The following is an 18,243-nucleotide window of genomic DNA, read 5'->3' on the forward strand; positions in this document are numbered from 1 at the left end:
TACAAACTAAGTAGTTTTGCAATAATGACAAAATATATCATTATTGTTATTTACATTTAGGGATTTGTTTTTAATATTTGCATTCTTAGTTATTGCTTTTACAAAACCATGTATTTTCTAAAATTTTTATTTTTCTTCAAGTGCTATCATCACTTGGGAATGGCCTCGTAATATGTATGTCGAATTAAGATAAGTTCAAACTGAAAGACTCATTGATAAGGCAACCATGTGTGTTTTTGTATATTTATTTACCAAAAAGAAAAATGAAATACAAAAATAAAACAAGTGTTATTCTTAAGAAAATAATCTTTATAATAAAAAACCTATACCTATTAAATAATTTTCAGAAAGAAAAAGCGCATATATACATTTTTAAAAGAAACGACGATAAAATGGAAATATTTCACAAATTCACTAGTTTAGTTTTAAATTGTCATATTTCCACGCTTTAATCTCGAAATGGTTTCGTCTTTAATTTCGCCTGTAATACTTTGAGGCAGTGGATTATCCAGAATAGGACGGAACACAGAAAAAACCATTTGAGAAACGGAACATTGATGTACAACGCGTTCCTCTGGATCATGGACGAAAGTACAGCGCATCTCAACATCTCCAGGACGAACACGTTCGGACCGTTATCGAACATCATTCCAATCACAGTGAGTGAAACGACTATGTACGTAACGAAAACCCAGAATGAAACTGTGCTCATCGCCTAAAATTCACATAAAAGTTTTTATAATGAATAATCATCTTAACTACTAATAACAACTAATAAATGAATAAAACTTACAACGTGTCTCTCTGCAAGATCTTGAAAGCTGATGACGATCACAATGAAATGTAACACTAAGTAAATGTTACACCATGTAGGTAGTCTTACATCGTATTTTTTCCTACTTTGTACCTGTGAAAGATAATATCCGCAGTTATTCAACTTGTAAAACTTGGTGGCCGATAGATTTCTAAACGATTTGCCAAAGGATGTTCGTGATGTTTTAAAAAATGATAAGGTATTGTGAAACCATAAAACAAACTGGATTAGCGTTAATACCAGAGGTTTGACAGATTTTATTTGTCTCTTCCAAATCAAGCTTGATCCAGATGGACCTCCTTTTCACACCCACATCCTTCAATTCTTCAGACTTCAAAGGGATCTGCTAAACTAAATGAAAACCTCTTTCGTGCTATTTTCGATATCTAATGAAACTAAATGGGTCTAGAATTTAAAATGGAAACATAATAGACCTATGGTTTCAAAATGGAACATAGAGTGGAAACAGGGTAAAAACTATATTGAATTACTCAAGGAATACTAGATTCTTTCTTAGCTTCAATATGTTTTCAGACTGCCTACGAGCTTTCAAATATTTAAGGAAAACAAAAAGGATGACCTTTATTAAGGCACAGGACAAGAGAGACTGAAGGAAATGAACTAGCTGACTTGCCAAACGTACACACATATTAAAACATAGTGCTCCTTATACTGAATATTAGCAAGTAGATAAAAAGAGAATTTCACAATGGGCTAAAATTTCACTTCTTAACTAAAAGTAAAAGTTTAAAACAATAAAGACAAAAAGACATAAGTCGACCTCTTGCTAGGTAAGCAAGAGTTGAGCCCTTTGCTCTGGTCATTGCTAATATTATAAAAATGGATACAGTTGGAAAAGAAGACGTCACAATACGATTTAAACGAGCAGTAGACCAACGGGACAACTTTGAACTATCAACAACTAGCCTAACATAAATTATCAGCTAATAACAAATTGCTCAAGTTCAAGGAGAACGCTCGTGACAATACCTTTTTTTATCTCATCAAATACCTAAGATAAAAGGTACAATTAATTAAAATAATTAATAGGTCAAATATGACTGTATATATTATAAAGGGTGTGCGACCAAGACCCCGAGGGGTTAAATGCCTGGGTAGACTCGTACCACATCCCTAAAAGGTCCGGGGCTTGGTCGGCTCACGTGTCCTGCATAAACCTCTTGGACCTGTTCACAAACCCCAAGATTTTGTACCATTTAATCTCGGGGAGTGATTTGGTGATGTCCTCTCCTTCAAAAATTTCAAATCTACACCTAGCATACCTTTCACACTCTTCGAGGTAGTGCCTTGCCGTATCTTCTTTTATTTCGCAAAAACGGCAAAAGGGACCTGGTAGAATACCCACTACGGAGAGGTGTCTTCTCAGTGGGCAGTGACCCGTCAGGATACCTATCAGCTTCCTAATTCCCTTCCTTGAGTTAGAGAATAGCCATTTCGATTGTGCTGGTTTGATCACCTTAACAAACTCTTTCGACTGCCTGTGTCCGGGGGATAGATCAATTATGACTACTAAATACACATATGGATCAAGGAGAACTTTGAACCTTGCACTTTCCGAGGTAACGAGGTTGTAACGACACAAGCCAGTCAAGTAGATCTTTCACGTTTGATGCACGAAATTTAAAAAATTGAGAGGTGTTGGCTTTTCCTTGCTTATATGCTAGGCATCACTATGGTCTCTTACCTCAGTAATTACCAAATGGACAGAATGTAGAGTGCGTCAGATAGATCTTGTAAATTCAAGGTCATTAAGTAGTAAAGTATATGGAGAAGCAGAACTGGATCACCACGAACGAAACAATCCTGTATAGGAACCCTATTTTACATCCTTTACGTTTGGAAAAAAAGTAGATAAAATGGAAGGTCATTTTGCCTTTCTCTGCTTATACCTGACGTCAGTAATGTGACACCTTTGGTATGCGCATTTTATTAGGTGTTAAATTCTAAACTTTGGACATAGTGGGATCTACCTGGCCCCGTCGTAGTGGTCACTTATACATGCATACACACAGAATAAAAGCCTCGATAAACAAATAAGAATGGATAATTTGTTCAATAGTAAATCAACGTACTAACGAGATAATCTATTTACATCCTTCGCGTTTGACACAATAAAACGGCATAGATAAAATGGCAGGTGACTTAAGTTCTCCCTGCTTGTATACCAGACGTCACTAAAGCCTATTACCTTTGGTGTGCGCATTTTCATTAGGTGTTAAATTCCAAGGTGTGGACAGGATCCATCAGATAAATCTGGTTAAGCCGTAGTGGACATACACACAAACACAAAACACGTTTACAAACATACAGAACAAACGAACCTAGATAGGTTCGTGAAGGGTCCATCAGATAGGTTGTCCTAGTGACAAAGACACCTCAATCGACTCGATAGAGCATATAGGAAAGCAGAATTAGATCAACATGAATAAAACAATGCTGTAACGAGACAATCTTAGTTCACATCCATCGCGTTCGTCACAAGAAAATTAGACAATGGCAGGAAATTTTGCTCCTCCCTGCTTACAACTCCGGTATCACTACAGTCTGCTATCTTCGGTATGTCCATTTTCAATAGGTGTAAAATTCCAAGGTGTGGACAGGGTCCATCAGATCTGGTTAAGCCGTAGTGGACATACACAAAACACCTTTACCAACATACAGAACAAACGACCAGATAGTATATGGAAATACAGAATTTGTTCAAAAATAAAACAATGCTGTAACTAGACCACCTTACTGTACTCAATTTAGGGTTTGACACAAGAGAATTAAAAATGGGAGGAACTTTTGCTTTTCCTTGCTAGTATTTTTGACATGATTATAGTCTTTCTTTCCCTTCTGTAAGTGCACTTTCCTTCTCCCTGCCTCTTACATCTCTAAAGTCTATTACTGTCGGTAAGTGCAATTTTATTAGGTGTTGACGTTCTAGCTTTTGGGGAAATTTTTGTTCTTAGAAATGTATACACACGTTTATTTTATCTTCTTCGGCTCCTGTCCACGGTTTTCCTGGCAGCCAACTAGGCCCTTTGACTATCGCTGATATTTTGTTCGCCCAACCGTCCATTGCTTTCCACTTATTCAGTACGTGCACGTTGTAAAACACCTACAATTCAAAGGATTGATCAAAATTTAAAACTGTAAAGTTTGTTTATTTTCTAATTAAATTTTGCTAAAGAGTCAATTCTATTTGAATACTTGAAGGTAAAGTGGATTATAAGAAGGTTGATTCAAAACAAGACCGTAAATCATTTCTTCTTTTTCTTTTTCCTCGGCGAACGTTCCAAAAATCCGGTCCCAGACGATGAGCGTCCCGCCGTAATTTTTATCCAAGCAACGCAAAGTGCTACCTACAACATTTTCCGTTATGATTTGGTCCCAACTTTTAAAAATAATGTGTTTTTTTAATAAAGTGGTTTCCTTATTTATAGCTGTAATTAATTTACCTACCGTGGTGGACTCTGTGGTGCTTTGGGGTGTTTAACAACCATTCCAAAGGCCCCAATGTCTTTATGGTCTCTGTGTGAATCCAAAACTGGTAAAGCAAGTTGAACTGTTGGTGCGTGAGGAATATAGACGGTGGAATAAATAAAGCTAAAGGCAAGTAGAAGACCTAAAAAAATCCTTCCTGGTCAAACGTACAAAATATCAAAAATGCAACCTCGCCTACTTACAAAGCCACACCAATTCTGAACAACAGACTGTCGCAAGCCTACCGTGAGGTTGAAATCTTCCGAGCTGTGATGCACTTGGTGCTGAGCCCATAAAATATGAACCTCTTGAAGAATTAAGAAAGTTTAAGACAAAGTTTGGAAAATTATTTCTTTTTTTTCTTACCGTGGCTTGCTCGGTGCACCCAATAATAGCAGAAGTCGACGCCGATTGCTGCGAGATACCAAGTGGAAACGGAATTCCAAGGCAAGTCGCAAAATCTCAAATTATCATAGATCCATATATACAGCACGCTTTCACTTCCTCGAAATACAAGCCTATGAGAAACATTAATTGGTTTAGGCAATATAACGAATTTTTCATGGTTGCAAGGTGCAGTAGTAACAAATATTACCCTCAATCATCATAAATTAAATAATATATATCGTCTCATTGTTTAGATTCTTTTTTCAAAGAGCTTGGGTAAGAAAGTGTCTTTTATGATTTCTTTTCATTTTTCGGAAGATTGGTATTGGATTTGAATAAGGAGCTGAATAAGGGAGCGATAATAAATCACCGATACCCAAGGATCTCAGGGAAATTCTTTTCTGAAAATCTTAAAACATTTCCAGTTATATCAAACTCTGGTTCAAACACGATCGACTGGAACAATCAAGGGACAGCCGGCTTCTAATCATTTCCTATCAGGGACCGTTAAAAAAGAAAATTTATCCTTAAATTGTTTTGAAAATGTATGCGCTGTGTAATCACATTTGTCGATTGTGTTGACACAAGGATGCGTTTATACAATTAGGCCAATGCCAAGGTTCATTAATTTCGCCTGACATTAATATCTCTCAATAATTGATCCGAAACTGTTTTATTTACTGTATTATCATATATGATTATTATTGAGGTCATTGGATTTGAAGTGAATTGAAAATCTATTATCAATACAGGCGCAGTATTTTTAAAACAAATTCTCAGGCAAGACGCCAAACGTGTGCCAAAATTTAAAGAAAAACAGATAAATAGATTAACGATTTCATCACCTCCTTATCGTCCCGAATTCGGAACATCTTTGTCTTTTTTCGAAATGCAAAACAAAACCATAAAAATAATGTAAACAATTTTTATTGCTTTTTTCCTGTTAATTTGAATTTCATACTCATTGTCAAAGTGTAAATAGATAAATTAGGCGTTATTAAGAGCTCTTTTAGGGAAAGATATTAGCCTGTATACAAACGACTTCCTTATTTGTGTATTGCGTACTAAACTTTTACATGTTATTTTATAATCCTGAACTTTCTCGACTAAAATCCTCACAAAGACAGCTTATTTGACACTTAAAGAGAAAGTTATTAATATAATATTTAGTATATGGTAGTTAATTAGTATCACATAAACCTCAAAATCGACCCATCACAAAAAAAACAAAAAAACAATGTCTTTATATTACCTTCTTTAGTAAAAAGGAATTATATAAAGTTTCCAATTTGCCAATTATTGTATTAATTCAAACGTAAAGACTTAGGATTGAAATCTTTATTTAATTATTTTTAAGACAAGGCCAATAATTAATCGATTCATTTATCAATTAATTCAACCAAATCAGGAGTTTTCATTAAGCCTTCTTCCCAAAATGCATTACAGAAATATTCCTCAGGTGGAGAGTTTTTTCTTTGAAATAAGTTTTCATCGATTAATTGATCTGAATAGAAAAGTAATTTTTGAAAACATAGAAACTAAACTGGCATGTTAAGTTTTCAACGAACCATTTTCATATATATATATTTGTCTTCAGGATTTATTTACTATTAGAACTTGCAGCAACAACACTCAAAGAAAACATCATGAAGTACTCCTTTTTGAAAGATCGGACTAAAGCCACTTGGCGTTAGGCTTTAACCACTCAACCGAACATTTTTGAAAGGCCGGCACGTTAAAAATTCAAGAAACTTTAAAAATTAACATGAGACGAGTTTTTGTTGGGAAAAAATGGTTCGATCGTAGTGAAATTTACAGGCTACTGTACACTTCGTAAACTGTTTGATGAATGGAGTTTCATAAAGGAAGTTGTACATAAATCACGTTTGACACTGGCACAATTCGCCAAAGAAACTTGCCTCTTCCTGCTTATACCCCTGACGTAGCGCCATCTGGCCATACTGATTCCAATCAATGATTCATTTGATTAAAAGACGACACGTTGAAAATTATAATACCTTAGAAGAGAATAAAAAAAAAAAACATATTTGGAAGAAATGCATGTCGGCTTTGTGCCCCTTCAGCGAGGAATGAGACGGACCCAGACAGTGACGCCGGTACCAGTTCAACATGTGTTCATCGGCTCGCAGACCAACACCATCAACAAAAAAGCTCGTGGTTTGATTTTAGTGAAACTATCAAGTTATTGTGCACTAAGCAACTTATTAAAGAATGTTTTTGACGACGGCTTTATTGTCAAAATGTTTGATGAATGGGGTTTCAGAAACTTGGCTCTCCCTGCTTATAACCCTGACATCACGCCATTTGGGTTTGCCGCATAAGATAAATAGCGCGTTCGCTTTAAATTACGGCGTTTAAAAACTGTTGATCATTGGGATCAGTTTTTTCTCGAAAACGAAAGTCTACAGATTCATTTAGTTGCTCAGAACGGTCAATGGCAGTTTTCAATAAAAACAAACAAGGCTCCATATTTGGAATACATTTTTGACAAATTGCATCAATGGAAAACATTGGACAAGGGTGGAGGAGCTTTGAAAAAAGTCATGGTTAACGTTTGTTTCATGGAACGTTAACTCAGTTTTGCCTCTCCCGCTAATAACCTTGTAGTTGTGTCACCTCGGCAACCATTACCGGCTAACGGCACGTTTAAAAACAAATCATTTGCCACGATAAGTTCGGAAAAAGTAGTCTGCTTTTGGTGAAATAATCAAGTTATTTTGCACTTTTAATGTTATCCAACTGGTTCTTGATTTACAGATCAATTATTGTTGTAACATCCAGATAAACTCTAGGGGCGCTAGACACAGTAAACTTATGCTAAAACAACCCTCACCGAGACTGGCAAAAACACTGCTGCAATTGGAGAGGGCCAAACTCAGAGTCACTACTAACCGGTCACTGGCATCTGATAAAACATCTACATAACATGGGTATATTCAATGATAATCCCTTTGCAGATTATGTAATGAGGAGGAGGAAACAGCCACCCATATCATCTTCGAATGCGAAGCAACAGCTCAATGAAGGTTTAACCTAACGTACGGAAAACACTTAGGGAATCAAATTGCAGCAGCAATAGTCAATGACCTGATACTTCTAAGAAGAAGGATTGAGTCTATTGACTAAACTAAACTAGGAAGGTACATTAAGCCAGAAAGCTGCAGTGCCTGGGGAATACAAACCCCGCTTCCTAGTATCCTTTTCCACCATACCATACCATATCAACACCAGTTAGAAACAAAAAGGTAGAGAAGGAAATGATTTATATTATTGATTTAATTATCCATTGGAATTTTGAATGACAGACTGGATGTACAACAATTTATTAGGCTGGAATAAGACAACGTACTTCAGCAAAGGTCCGTCCACAGTAATGGAGGAGACTCTCCCTGTTTATATCCTTGACGTCGGCGTCTAACGTCGATCTTTTCCGGTATTTTTTTAAAAATTCGCCTGTTGGCCAAAGTGAAAAAATCAAAATTCTTAACTTTGGACTGATGAATGTTTTGTATAAAACTGGCTCTATGTATAAAAATGCATAAAAGTTTTTTTTAGCAATCTTGTAGAGTACTGAATGGCAAAATATTTTCAATAAGTCTTGCTTACTAACAAACAATAAACAGGAAAATTCGAAAACCAAGTGGGAATAAGAATACAAGAAAACAATATGCAGTATTGTTTTTGAAAAAGTTTGATGACAAAACCAATAAGGCACTTCTAAAGTTAAATATTAATTTGTTTACTCTTTAAAAATAAGTGGAAAAAATGAATAATCGTTATTTGCCAGTAAAGCATTTTAAAAATGTATTTTCATCACAGTTTATGCTTTTTTCCACCGGCTTTTATAGGAAGTATAATTTAAATTTTTCAACTTACCTTCCGACTTCTTGCAATAGTCCGTGGGCCAAAGAAGTTATGCCGTCATTGATTCTGGCGGTAGGCTTCCTCTGTAGGAAGAGGATCAAATTTTCCAAAAAGATAAATGTTATAAAGTAAGGCCATGACTGAAAAAAAAGTTCTCATAAGAAGTGACTTTGTGGACCGAAGTTTCGATTTCTGATTGGTCTTATTAAGTTTTTTACCTAGACTTACGTGTCAAAATTGAATAAAACCGACCGCTGGTTAACTCTATCCTGGTAACCTGGATTTTACGCTGGAGTTTATACATATCGGGTTTCGACCAAATGCGATATATTTCGCTTCGTTCCACACATCCAAGAACTCTAATTTCCCCCGATTAAGAATTATTATTCAACGGTTATTCAACGATTAAATTTTGAATTTTTCTTTGTTAAACCTATTGTAGAAATCTCTCCTTTTCTCTAGAGATAAGTCTTGCTATGTTATAAGGTTTTCTAATTAACTTTTTCATCGCCAAACTGAGAACTCTATAATTCATTGTTGACTAAAATCTATTTTGTTCAAAGTGTCCGTAAATCTTTTCCATATTCTACAGCTACTGTTTAAATCTAGAAGCTAGCACATTAAAAAAAAGATGGTTGGCGAAATTTATTCGCACCTGCCTGAACATAAGTGGCACGTCATCTGGTTTGGCGTACATTGTCAACTCGGGGTCAACGATGTAGAACATTTTGCCAAGTCCAAAAATCCATTTTGGCGTCTGACTTTCCCATTGCAGTGTTACATTGTTCTTTTCAACACTGAGCCAATCCTGTTTTTACAAAAAATAAACATTTAATTATCAAGCATTGACAACATAAAAATAAATTGAGATTGCGAAAAGTATTGATCAAAATTGATATCCATATCAATTGTTTGAAAAAAAAAGAAAAGAATACATGCTATTGAGAAGGTACGATAGAACGAACAAATGTTGGAAATATTGGAAAAATAGAGCTTTGCTTGTAATTGACAACTTTATCTCCGACACGTCACACGAAAATTTGAGTTTAGTTATTTTTGAAATCCTATGATATAGAATCACCCATAAAAATATGATGGATATTTTTCTACAAATATTAAATAATTCTTGCAAATACACGCTCTTTCTTTCTTCCTTTGTACTCCCTCTCTCTGTTACTTTGTCTCTCTTTATCTTTTTATAAATTAACCTGCACTTCTTCTTTCTATCACATGCTGTCTACCTCTCTTGCTTGCTCATTCTCTATCGTTCTTTCACACTCTCTCTCTTTCTCTCTCGCTCTCTTTATTTTCTTCTTTCTAACATACACAAGCCACAAGCCGCATCTGCCTTCCTATCACCCTTGCTCAATATCCCTCTATTTATTTCTACCTTTCTCTCTATCTCTCCCTCTTTATAACATGTACGACTCTCCCTCTGTGTTCCTATTACCCTTGCTCCTTGCTCTCTCGCGTTAGTGCTTTCTTTTTTTCCTTTTCTTTTCTCTATGTCGTTAAGTGGTCTGTACTTGATCAACTTCTGCGACAGTAAAAAAACAACATTCATTCATTCTCTCTCTCTCTCTCTCTCTCTCTCTCTCACTATCTCTCTATGTCATTGAGTGGTCGGTACTTGACCAAATTCTGCGACAGTAAGTAATAGCATTAATTCTCTCTCTCTCTCTCTTTCTCTCATTAAATTATTCTCTCTCCCTCTTCCTCTTTCTAACAAACACCAGCCTCCTCTGCCTTCCTATCATTTTAGCTCACTCTCTCTCTCTCTCTCTCTCTCTCTCTTTCCTTCCTTCTTTCTTCCTTTCCCTCTAACAAACACACACCATCATCCCTCTGGGTCTCTCTCACACCATTTCATTTGCTCTTCCACCCTAGTTCTTTCTCTCACTTTCTCAAACTCGCGTTTTCTCTTGCTCTTTTATTCTCCCTTTTTCCAGAAACAGCACTTTCTCTCTGCCTCTATCACTCTTAATTTTTCTCTCTCTTTCTTTCTTGTTCTATGGCCTTCTCTCACTCTCTCTCTTTCTCTCGTTATCTTTCTCTCCTTCTTTTTAAGACAAACTGCTCTCCCTCCGCTTGATTATCGCTCTCTCTCTCTCCCTTTTTGTCTATCGTATTATTTCTCGCTCTACACGTGTTTATCTGATTTTATTTATAGCTAAACGTTAGTTATCATCTGATAGTGAAATGATCTAATAAAAAAAGGAATTAAAATAAACTTAAAAATTATCGGGTTTTAACACAGCGAGGATAAACTGACTGGAATGGTCGGATACGAACAAATTAAAGGTTCATCAACAAAGAGGAATTTCCCAAAATACAAAAATCAAATATAAAAAACGCCAAGTAAGTACGCTAATTATTGCGTTTTGTAAAATTTTTGAGAGGCTCACAAAAATACAGCTGCGTTAACATTGCGCGAAAATCACTAAACGTGATAATCACTAGCAAAACGGCTTAAACATTTTCAGGAAGCGTAACATTACACAACATAGAATCGAAACAAGATGAGCCATCAGTTTTCTCGAGGCAATCATGCCGTTCGTGTCTAAACCGACTGGAGCATCAAGGTTTGATATGGAGTTACTTTATGTTAAGAATAAAAAGAAAAAAACAAAGAAAATTACATTTCCATCCATTCAGCCTTTATCTTGTTCTTATTATGATGACTTTTATCTTTAGTATCCCACAAAAATCGATAGCTGTCGTACAGTTGGATAAGTCGAATGCAGTCCTGGTTTATTCTGACACTCGAGACACATATGCGTTTACACGGTGTGAAACATACAACGCGAAGCACTTTGATGCGCACAAAAAAACTGACTGCTCCCTCGAACCATCCTCGCCTCAAAGGTTTCCGAGTCCCGGCTGGTATTCACAACTAGAGTGATTTTCATGCAATGTTAGGCCATCTTAATGAGTCAAAACTGATCGTAATCAGTTGTAAACAGAACAAAAATAGCTTAATCAAATCGCAACGATTCGAAAATTAGTCTCAATGACGTCAATTGTTTTAGAAGAAAAAATAAAAATCAAAAACTACAAAAAAACATAATCAAGCGTAGCGTATTGTTATAGTAAAAAATATAGAAATAAAATTGTGTAAGTGAATATTTCAACAAAAATCATTGTACAAGAAAGAGTATTTGTTATAAATTTTGTTGATAATTTTAATCTAAGTTTCAAGAAAAAAAATTGTGTAAGAAAACGTATGTATACATTAAAAAATTATGTTGTTGATTCGAGATGTATGATACTTATAAAATTAAAAAAATAGTTTTTAATGTTGTTCATTTACTATGCCGTTTGTAAATGATTGTTTTATTTTTAAAGATGGTAAGAGATTTATAATTTAAAAAATCAGCATATCAACATATCCATACAATGATACAACTAGATCTGTGTTGACATTTGGTACTTAAAAGGACAAAGCATAACGCAAAAACTTCCATATAACAGAGAACGTATTTATTGAAGAAGTGTGAATAAAAATGGTGGGTTATTATTAGAGATGCGTGTTTTGTAATTTTATAGTAAAATAGACACTGTTATCTTACGTTCGCTATCAATGTTTTTTTTTTTTTTTTTTTTTTTTTTTTTTTTTTTTTTGGCGTTATGAACTATGCATATTAGCCATGTGACAATTCGTATATGTGTGTTCAAATTTGGGGGGTTATTGGGAAAAAAGGGCCAGGGGCAACGGTGGGAATCGAACCCACGACCGCGGCGTGAGAGTCTCTCATGCTAACCACTCGGCTACCGCGGTCCCCCTATCAATGTTTTAATATAAATTGCGCCGTTCTTTAAGTAAAGCGGTTAGTTTGTTACTGGCGTAAATTATTTTTCTTTAAGGCTTTACAAACCAGGAGACATGAGATTTGACTAAGGGGTGTCAAAATAGCCTTCGAATTCATGTACACATACCTTAAAGCACATGTTATCCCAGAATAAGAAGTTTACTTGTTAATGCTAGTATGTTACGATTTAAAATGAAGGTAGTTTGACGGAGTTCCACTTTTGTCGGCGCATGCAAGGTGGGGGTGAGGATAGGCTTAAATTTATTTTTCGTCGACCTGAGTTACGTAACTAAGATCATCTGTCAGTTATGTAATTTTGAAGTGAATCGCAGAATCCTCGGTCATACTAATGAGGAATAACAAAGGAAAATAGATGCGGTAGACTGTTTATTCCTTTTTCGAACTAACTGGTTTTATCGAAATGTACGCAGTGGCCTTACTTCAACAGAAAGATCCCGACGGCCGAAGCTGCAATTAATTGCTTCATGACAAGTTCAAGTATATGTAGCACTGTCTCCTGTGGTGGCTAGGGAAAGTTGCCTTCAAAAGTTAAAACAGTTTTCTCTTCATAAAATAAGCGAAACCTTTGAATACAGTACCAATGTCGACTTATGTTTTAAAAGCCTATTTTCCATTTTATTTAAATTCAAAACTTACATATTACTAAACCTTTATCAGATCAACACATTCACTTATTTAAATGGTAACGCCCTCATGAAGTCAACTGCATTTTTATTGCTAGTCTTGGGCCAATACCAAAATATTTTGGGCGGGAGCCAAACCCACAGACCCTTATAGATTTTATGAGCAATATAAAACAAAAAGTGTCAACTGCAAATCAATTAATTTCTTCGACTATAGAATTGTTTTCCGCGTTGCAAGTACTTCTTGACATTTGGTACCATTTGCGCATTTACAAACCACGTTCAGGGAGCCGCTCTGAGAATATACAACTTATGCAATTTTAAAAAAACAAATACGAGTCGGTCTTTGCATGTGTAAGACAATTCTTCAAGGACCGATCGTCTATTTCCTCAGAAATCTTTTTTTTCCATTTTACCTCTGTCAAATTTGACGATACTAAATTCTAACTAGTATTGTGAATTCCTCGCCTTTCGATCTAGTTTTTCCGTCTGAAAGAATGCAGAAGTTGAATAATATACTTACCGTAATAATTCTACTCTGAAAAAAAAAAAAGAAGTAAAAACTACTTATTTTTACCTTATAAGATTGTATCATTTTCTCTGAATCTCATACAGATAACGAACAGCTCGTAATAATCGCTATAGGTTTTGGATACTCCTTTATAAGAAAAATAATTATCTCTTATTTTTAAATATCAACAATAAATGAAAACATTATTAAGAAAAAAATTTTTTTTTGATAATCTATTGATTACACGACTCTTGAAATCTATAAATTTCCAAAGCTGATGTTATATAACTCTTAATTTTGAATTAATCACTACAATGTAAACAATTATTTTTTTTTGTTTTGGCTATGTTTACAAAACAAATATCAATACTGATCATATCGTACATATATCTTGCTAAAAAATGTTCTGAGACAACTAACACTGCATCAAGGTAAGTTATTGATGAAAAAAGCAAATTCAGTTGTTACTGCCAAGCTTTCGACCTAAACTGCTCAAAAATGAATAGGGATATTGCCAGTTTTGTAGCTACTTGCCCTACCATTTTTATTATAAGTTGTATTAAAATTTATTGGAAATTATTATGTTTTTACAGAAGGAAAATTTAATTAAGGAATTTAAAAAAATAAAATAAAAGGTTTTAATTTCATATTAAAAAAAAAAAATAATGCAGTATATAATGCCCCCTGTTAGCTAGAACTTCTGTGCACATGTTAGGCATACCGTTAATAAGGCTGCCACTAATTTCGTATGGAATTAAACTACATAGATGTGCAACGCTGCACTCAATTGTTGCAGGTCAACTGGCTGCGGTTGGTGATTGAAAAGCCTTCTCTGCAACGCATCTCACACGTGCTCAATGCGATTGAGGTCTGGAGGCAATGGGGAATGAGGTCTGGCGTTGTTATTCAGAAATCGAAATTCCCTTCCACGAGGGTTGAGGGATGTATTCCTAGATAATTTCGTGGACATAACGGACCGCGTTGAGGCTACCTTCAACAATATAGAGTCCAGTTCGTCCCAGACCATTACACCGCCTCCTCCAAGATGTACCGTAAGGGAACACGAATTGGGGCATTCTATATGTTATACTATGCAGACAGAAACGCGACTCATCAGTAAACATAACAGCATTCCGATTGGTGCTCTCTTCAAAGCGTATCGCTGCACCATATTCTCTCACCGTGGGAATCGTAGCCCACTATGTGTGGAACTACGGCGTCGACGGGTGGTATAGTGTGGTTTGAGGCTCGAGACCCCGAAACGGCTCACCTCGAGGCTCATCCATGGCCCTTTTCTCAATCCGCGTTCCTTCATTCTATTCTGTGACCCCTCCCAACCCTTGGTTGCAAGGGGGGTATCCGGGCACAAAATAAAGGTGTAGCCCAGAGGGCGTGGCAACCTCTCTAAAGCACAGTACTCGTGTCGGCCTAGGGTCGGCATGGGCGGCGGGTGCCTTAGTAGAGTCACACGAGGGCCAGTGCACCAGATCCGTCTGCATAGACGGGGGAGGGTGTATGGCCATCTGTACCACGGGGTAACTGAAAAGTTCCAAAATCAGCCCTAGTTACACTGGGAATGGTTACGTGGTGGTACGTGGTGACGCCCCTGGCGGGAACTTAAATAGAGGCTGTCTTCTATTTGTGACCTTCGTGAAGCTTGCGTATGGCCAGCGTTATTACCCCCGGCCTCACGGGAGACGGTGGACCGGACGACAGCGTATAAGCGTTGAGGACGCGATGATTATGCTGAATAGTCCCTCGAATGCGTGAGTAAGGGAACGGGAACGGGTAGTGAATCGGTTGCTCTGACTCGAGTATGCTTTGCGTTGTTGTGCGTATGACCGGCGTGGTACCCTTGGGGAAGCGAAGGATCGGACCACCTAGGCTAAGCCTATGGCGTCCCTCGAATGCGCATGGCAGGTGTAGGTACTACCAGGCCTCCCATTGGCACTTCAACTCTCTAAGAATCAGGCTAAATCCCAGGAGACCATGCTCTGAGAAACGCCAACTGCCTCTGCGATATTCACTTGCCGGTGACTTCGATGACTCATTCTCACAATAATATTGTGAACTTCTGGTTCAAGATGATATCTTTCCATGGTTAAAAAACATAAACCATATTGAACAGGGGACGATTTGTCAAAGATGGTAAAAAGTCACCCAGTGATGCCAGAGAATTTGCAAGAATTAAGAATGGCGCTGTTGGAAGAGAATTGAAAATATTATACAGCACTACATGCAAAACATCATAAAATCGATGCCACGTCGAATGCAAGCGATGATCAACGCAAGAAGGGGAAATCCTTCGTGTTCAATTGAATAGTTTCTTCGTTGTTTCCATAGCAAATTTTTTGGTAAAATTTGATTACTCGGGTTAATTTTTTAATTTTTTAAATTTAGCTATATATTATATTTTCTTTAAAAATAACCAGAAAACTACACAAAATAAAAATTATAACGATTTGAAGTATGTACTAAAAGGCCACGTTTTTGCCTCTTAGTATATTATCATTTTTTAAATTAAATGTCCTCAAAATAAACAAATTATTTATATATTTATCTATAGAAATCGTGCTTTTTTAAATATATCTAAAGAAATGTTTTTCAGCGAAAACCTGTTCAATTCCTGGCGTTTGAAAGGCCGACTTCCTGGGAAATGGTTCGGCACGTACTGTCCCATTCATCGCCTCCGAGGTCCCCGAGGTCTACCGTCTACCCACTGGGGTACTTTTCTTCAAAGTGTGCATTACCCCAACTAGGTCTCTCTGGAAGTCCTGTATAATCGGCAAATACAGATTGTACGGCGCAAAGAAAAGCGAAGTGTCAGGGCAGGCAGAGGATGAATGGAAAACAGAAGCAAATCGTTATATCAAACAAAGTTTAGATAATTGTATCATCATAATTAGATATGTTCAAATTTTGTACTTAAATACATTAAATTTCCCAGATCGGTGCAAATAGAAAAATAATTAGTATGAACATTTAAAAACCTTAGGGCTACTGCCAGGACAATATTTGGTAACGGTATATCCTTCAGGTTGAAAATGACGTCTTAATAAATAAAATAAATTAAGGAAATAAATAATCACAAAGGAAAAAGAACAATATATAAATAAAACCTTCATTAATTAGGAGACAAGTACACTACTCAAATATACATGGATCGAACTAATTGAAAGTCCTTCTCAGTTTTAACTTTTCAAGTCCTTTTTATAAAAAGAACGTTTAAATTCCAATCGCTGATTTTTTATTATCTATAAATTGATCGATTTAATTTTATCCATGTACATCAAAATTGCAATGTTCTGACAGCCAATATGTCACAAGAACGTCTAAAATAGTGGGTTGAGAAACACGAAATATGGAAAATATTTCGCATATACTGGACGGATTAGATTTTGGAGCTACTGGAGAAAGATCTCCTCGGATATAAAATTGATCCAAGGTCCAAACAAGCCAATATTCATCAATGTGTGATGATTAGTGACCGTTAATCGATGATTATTCAGAGATCGTGAGATGCGGTCTGGTGTGATGTAGGTTTCAGAAAAACATTTTCTTTATCGTGCCAACGTTTCGATCTTTATTGAGAAAAGTTAAAGAGGCTAAAAGAAAAACTAATTGGGAACAATGCAAAACATAGATTACTCTCACCTATATCATTGCAAATTACACGCTTTTAATCAGTAGTGGCATGTATCTGAATATAAAAAAGTATTAGATTTAATAGATTTCTTATTATTAATACATTGGTGAATGATTATTCAGAGATCGTGAGATGCGATCTGGTGTGGTGTAGGTTTCAGAAAAATATTTTCTTATCGTGCCAACGTTTCAACCTTTATTGAGATCATCTTCAGGGCTCAAGGGCACTCTCAACACGACATGCAAGACTGGCACAATTACACAGAAAACAAACACTTTGAGCCCTAAGTGAAAGAGTAAAGGAAAATAATATTGATATATTAAAGAAAGAGGGTAGAAATTGGAATTTGAATTAAAAAAAAGAAATTATCAGGCTCTCGGGTGAAATGAACTTTAATTACAAGCCATGGCTGAGCGGAGCAACTTCCCCGTTCTTTTATGCAATTTAGATAAGCTTGGAAGCTGTTTCCATTTTGTTGCTGCATGCCCAATCCAAGTTGCAATACGAGTAAAAAGTAAACATTTTATGATGTAAGTAATGGAAATAATTGGATTAATCTTGCCCTATCTATAAAATGTGCGTCGCTGTTACAGAAAGATGTAAATCAAGGCATATATTAATTATTAATTCTTTACTTTTACTCGTTTCATTTTGTATTGAGATATTCATTTCTAATATAGCTTTTGATATGTAATAATAACAAATAGTAATACATTTTTAAAATTTTGACATTGCTCTGTCAGACGGAAGAAAAACTACTTTTTAATTTTGTTCTAATTGAAAATATTTCATCATCAACAACAAGGGGATTTGATGTCATCCTATACATCCGAAAGCGTTCTCTAAAAAAATATTGGAGATACATAGAAAAAATTCTACAAACAATGCTGAAATGATTAAATAACGCTAGAGTGAAAACAGATTGTGGAAAAATACAAAAAAAAAAAAAACAACAAAAAATCTGGGATAATGACAAGAAAAAGAAACTAGAATGGAAAATAGAAGTAATATATTTTGGCCAGCCTCTGAGCTAGATAATAGGGCAAATAAGGAAATAG

At 35.8% G+C, this 18,243-nt stretch overlaps 1 protein-coding gene across 3 annotated transcripts; it reads right to left on the bottom strand.

Annotated features, from left to right (window-relative positions):
• Positions 1-362: 362 nt before the first annotated feature.
• On the bottom strand, positions 363-13,681 carry LOC106669438 (alkylglycerol monooxygenase-like). 3 transcript variants are annotated; one of them, XM_014398922.2, is made up of 10 exons: positions 13,606-13,681; positions 9,231-9,383; positions 8,588-8,715; positions 4,670-4,821; positions 4,507-4,610; positions 4,283-4,445; positions 4,031-4,182; positions 3,804-3,938; positions 794-907; positions 363-715 (listed from the first exon to the last, which is right to left on the bottom strand). In XM_014398922.2, the coding sequence occupies exons 1-10, from the start codon at positions 13,621-13,623 to the stop codon at positions 449-451; spliced, it is 1,386 nt and encodes a 461-aa protein (XP_014254408.1). In that variant the 5' UTR covers positions 13,624-13,681; the 3' UTR covers positions 363-448. The 3 variants fall into 3 exon arrangements, with proteins under 3 accessions (XP_014254408.1, XP_014254410.1, XP_014254409.1); XM_014398924.2 differs by lacking the exon at positions 13,606-13,681 and adding an exon at positions 12,512-12,720; XM_014398923.2 differs by lacking the exon at positions 13,606-13,681 and adding an exon at positions 11,215-11,593.
• Positions 13,682-18,243: the final 4,562 nt, after the last annotated feature.

The sequence above is a fragment of the Cimex lectularius genome, unplaced genomic scaffold, assembly GCF_000648675.2.
Source record: "Cimex lectularius strain Harlan isolate CLEC.00 unplaced genomic scaffold, Clec_2.1 scaffold11, whole genome shotgun sequence".
NCBI lineage: Eukaryota > Metazoa > Arthropoda > Insecta > Hemiptera > Cimicidae > Cimex > Cimex lectularius.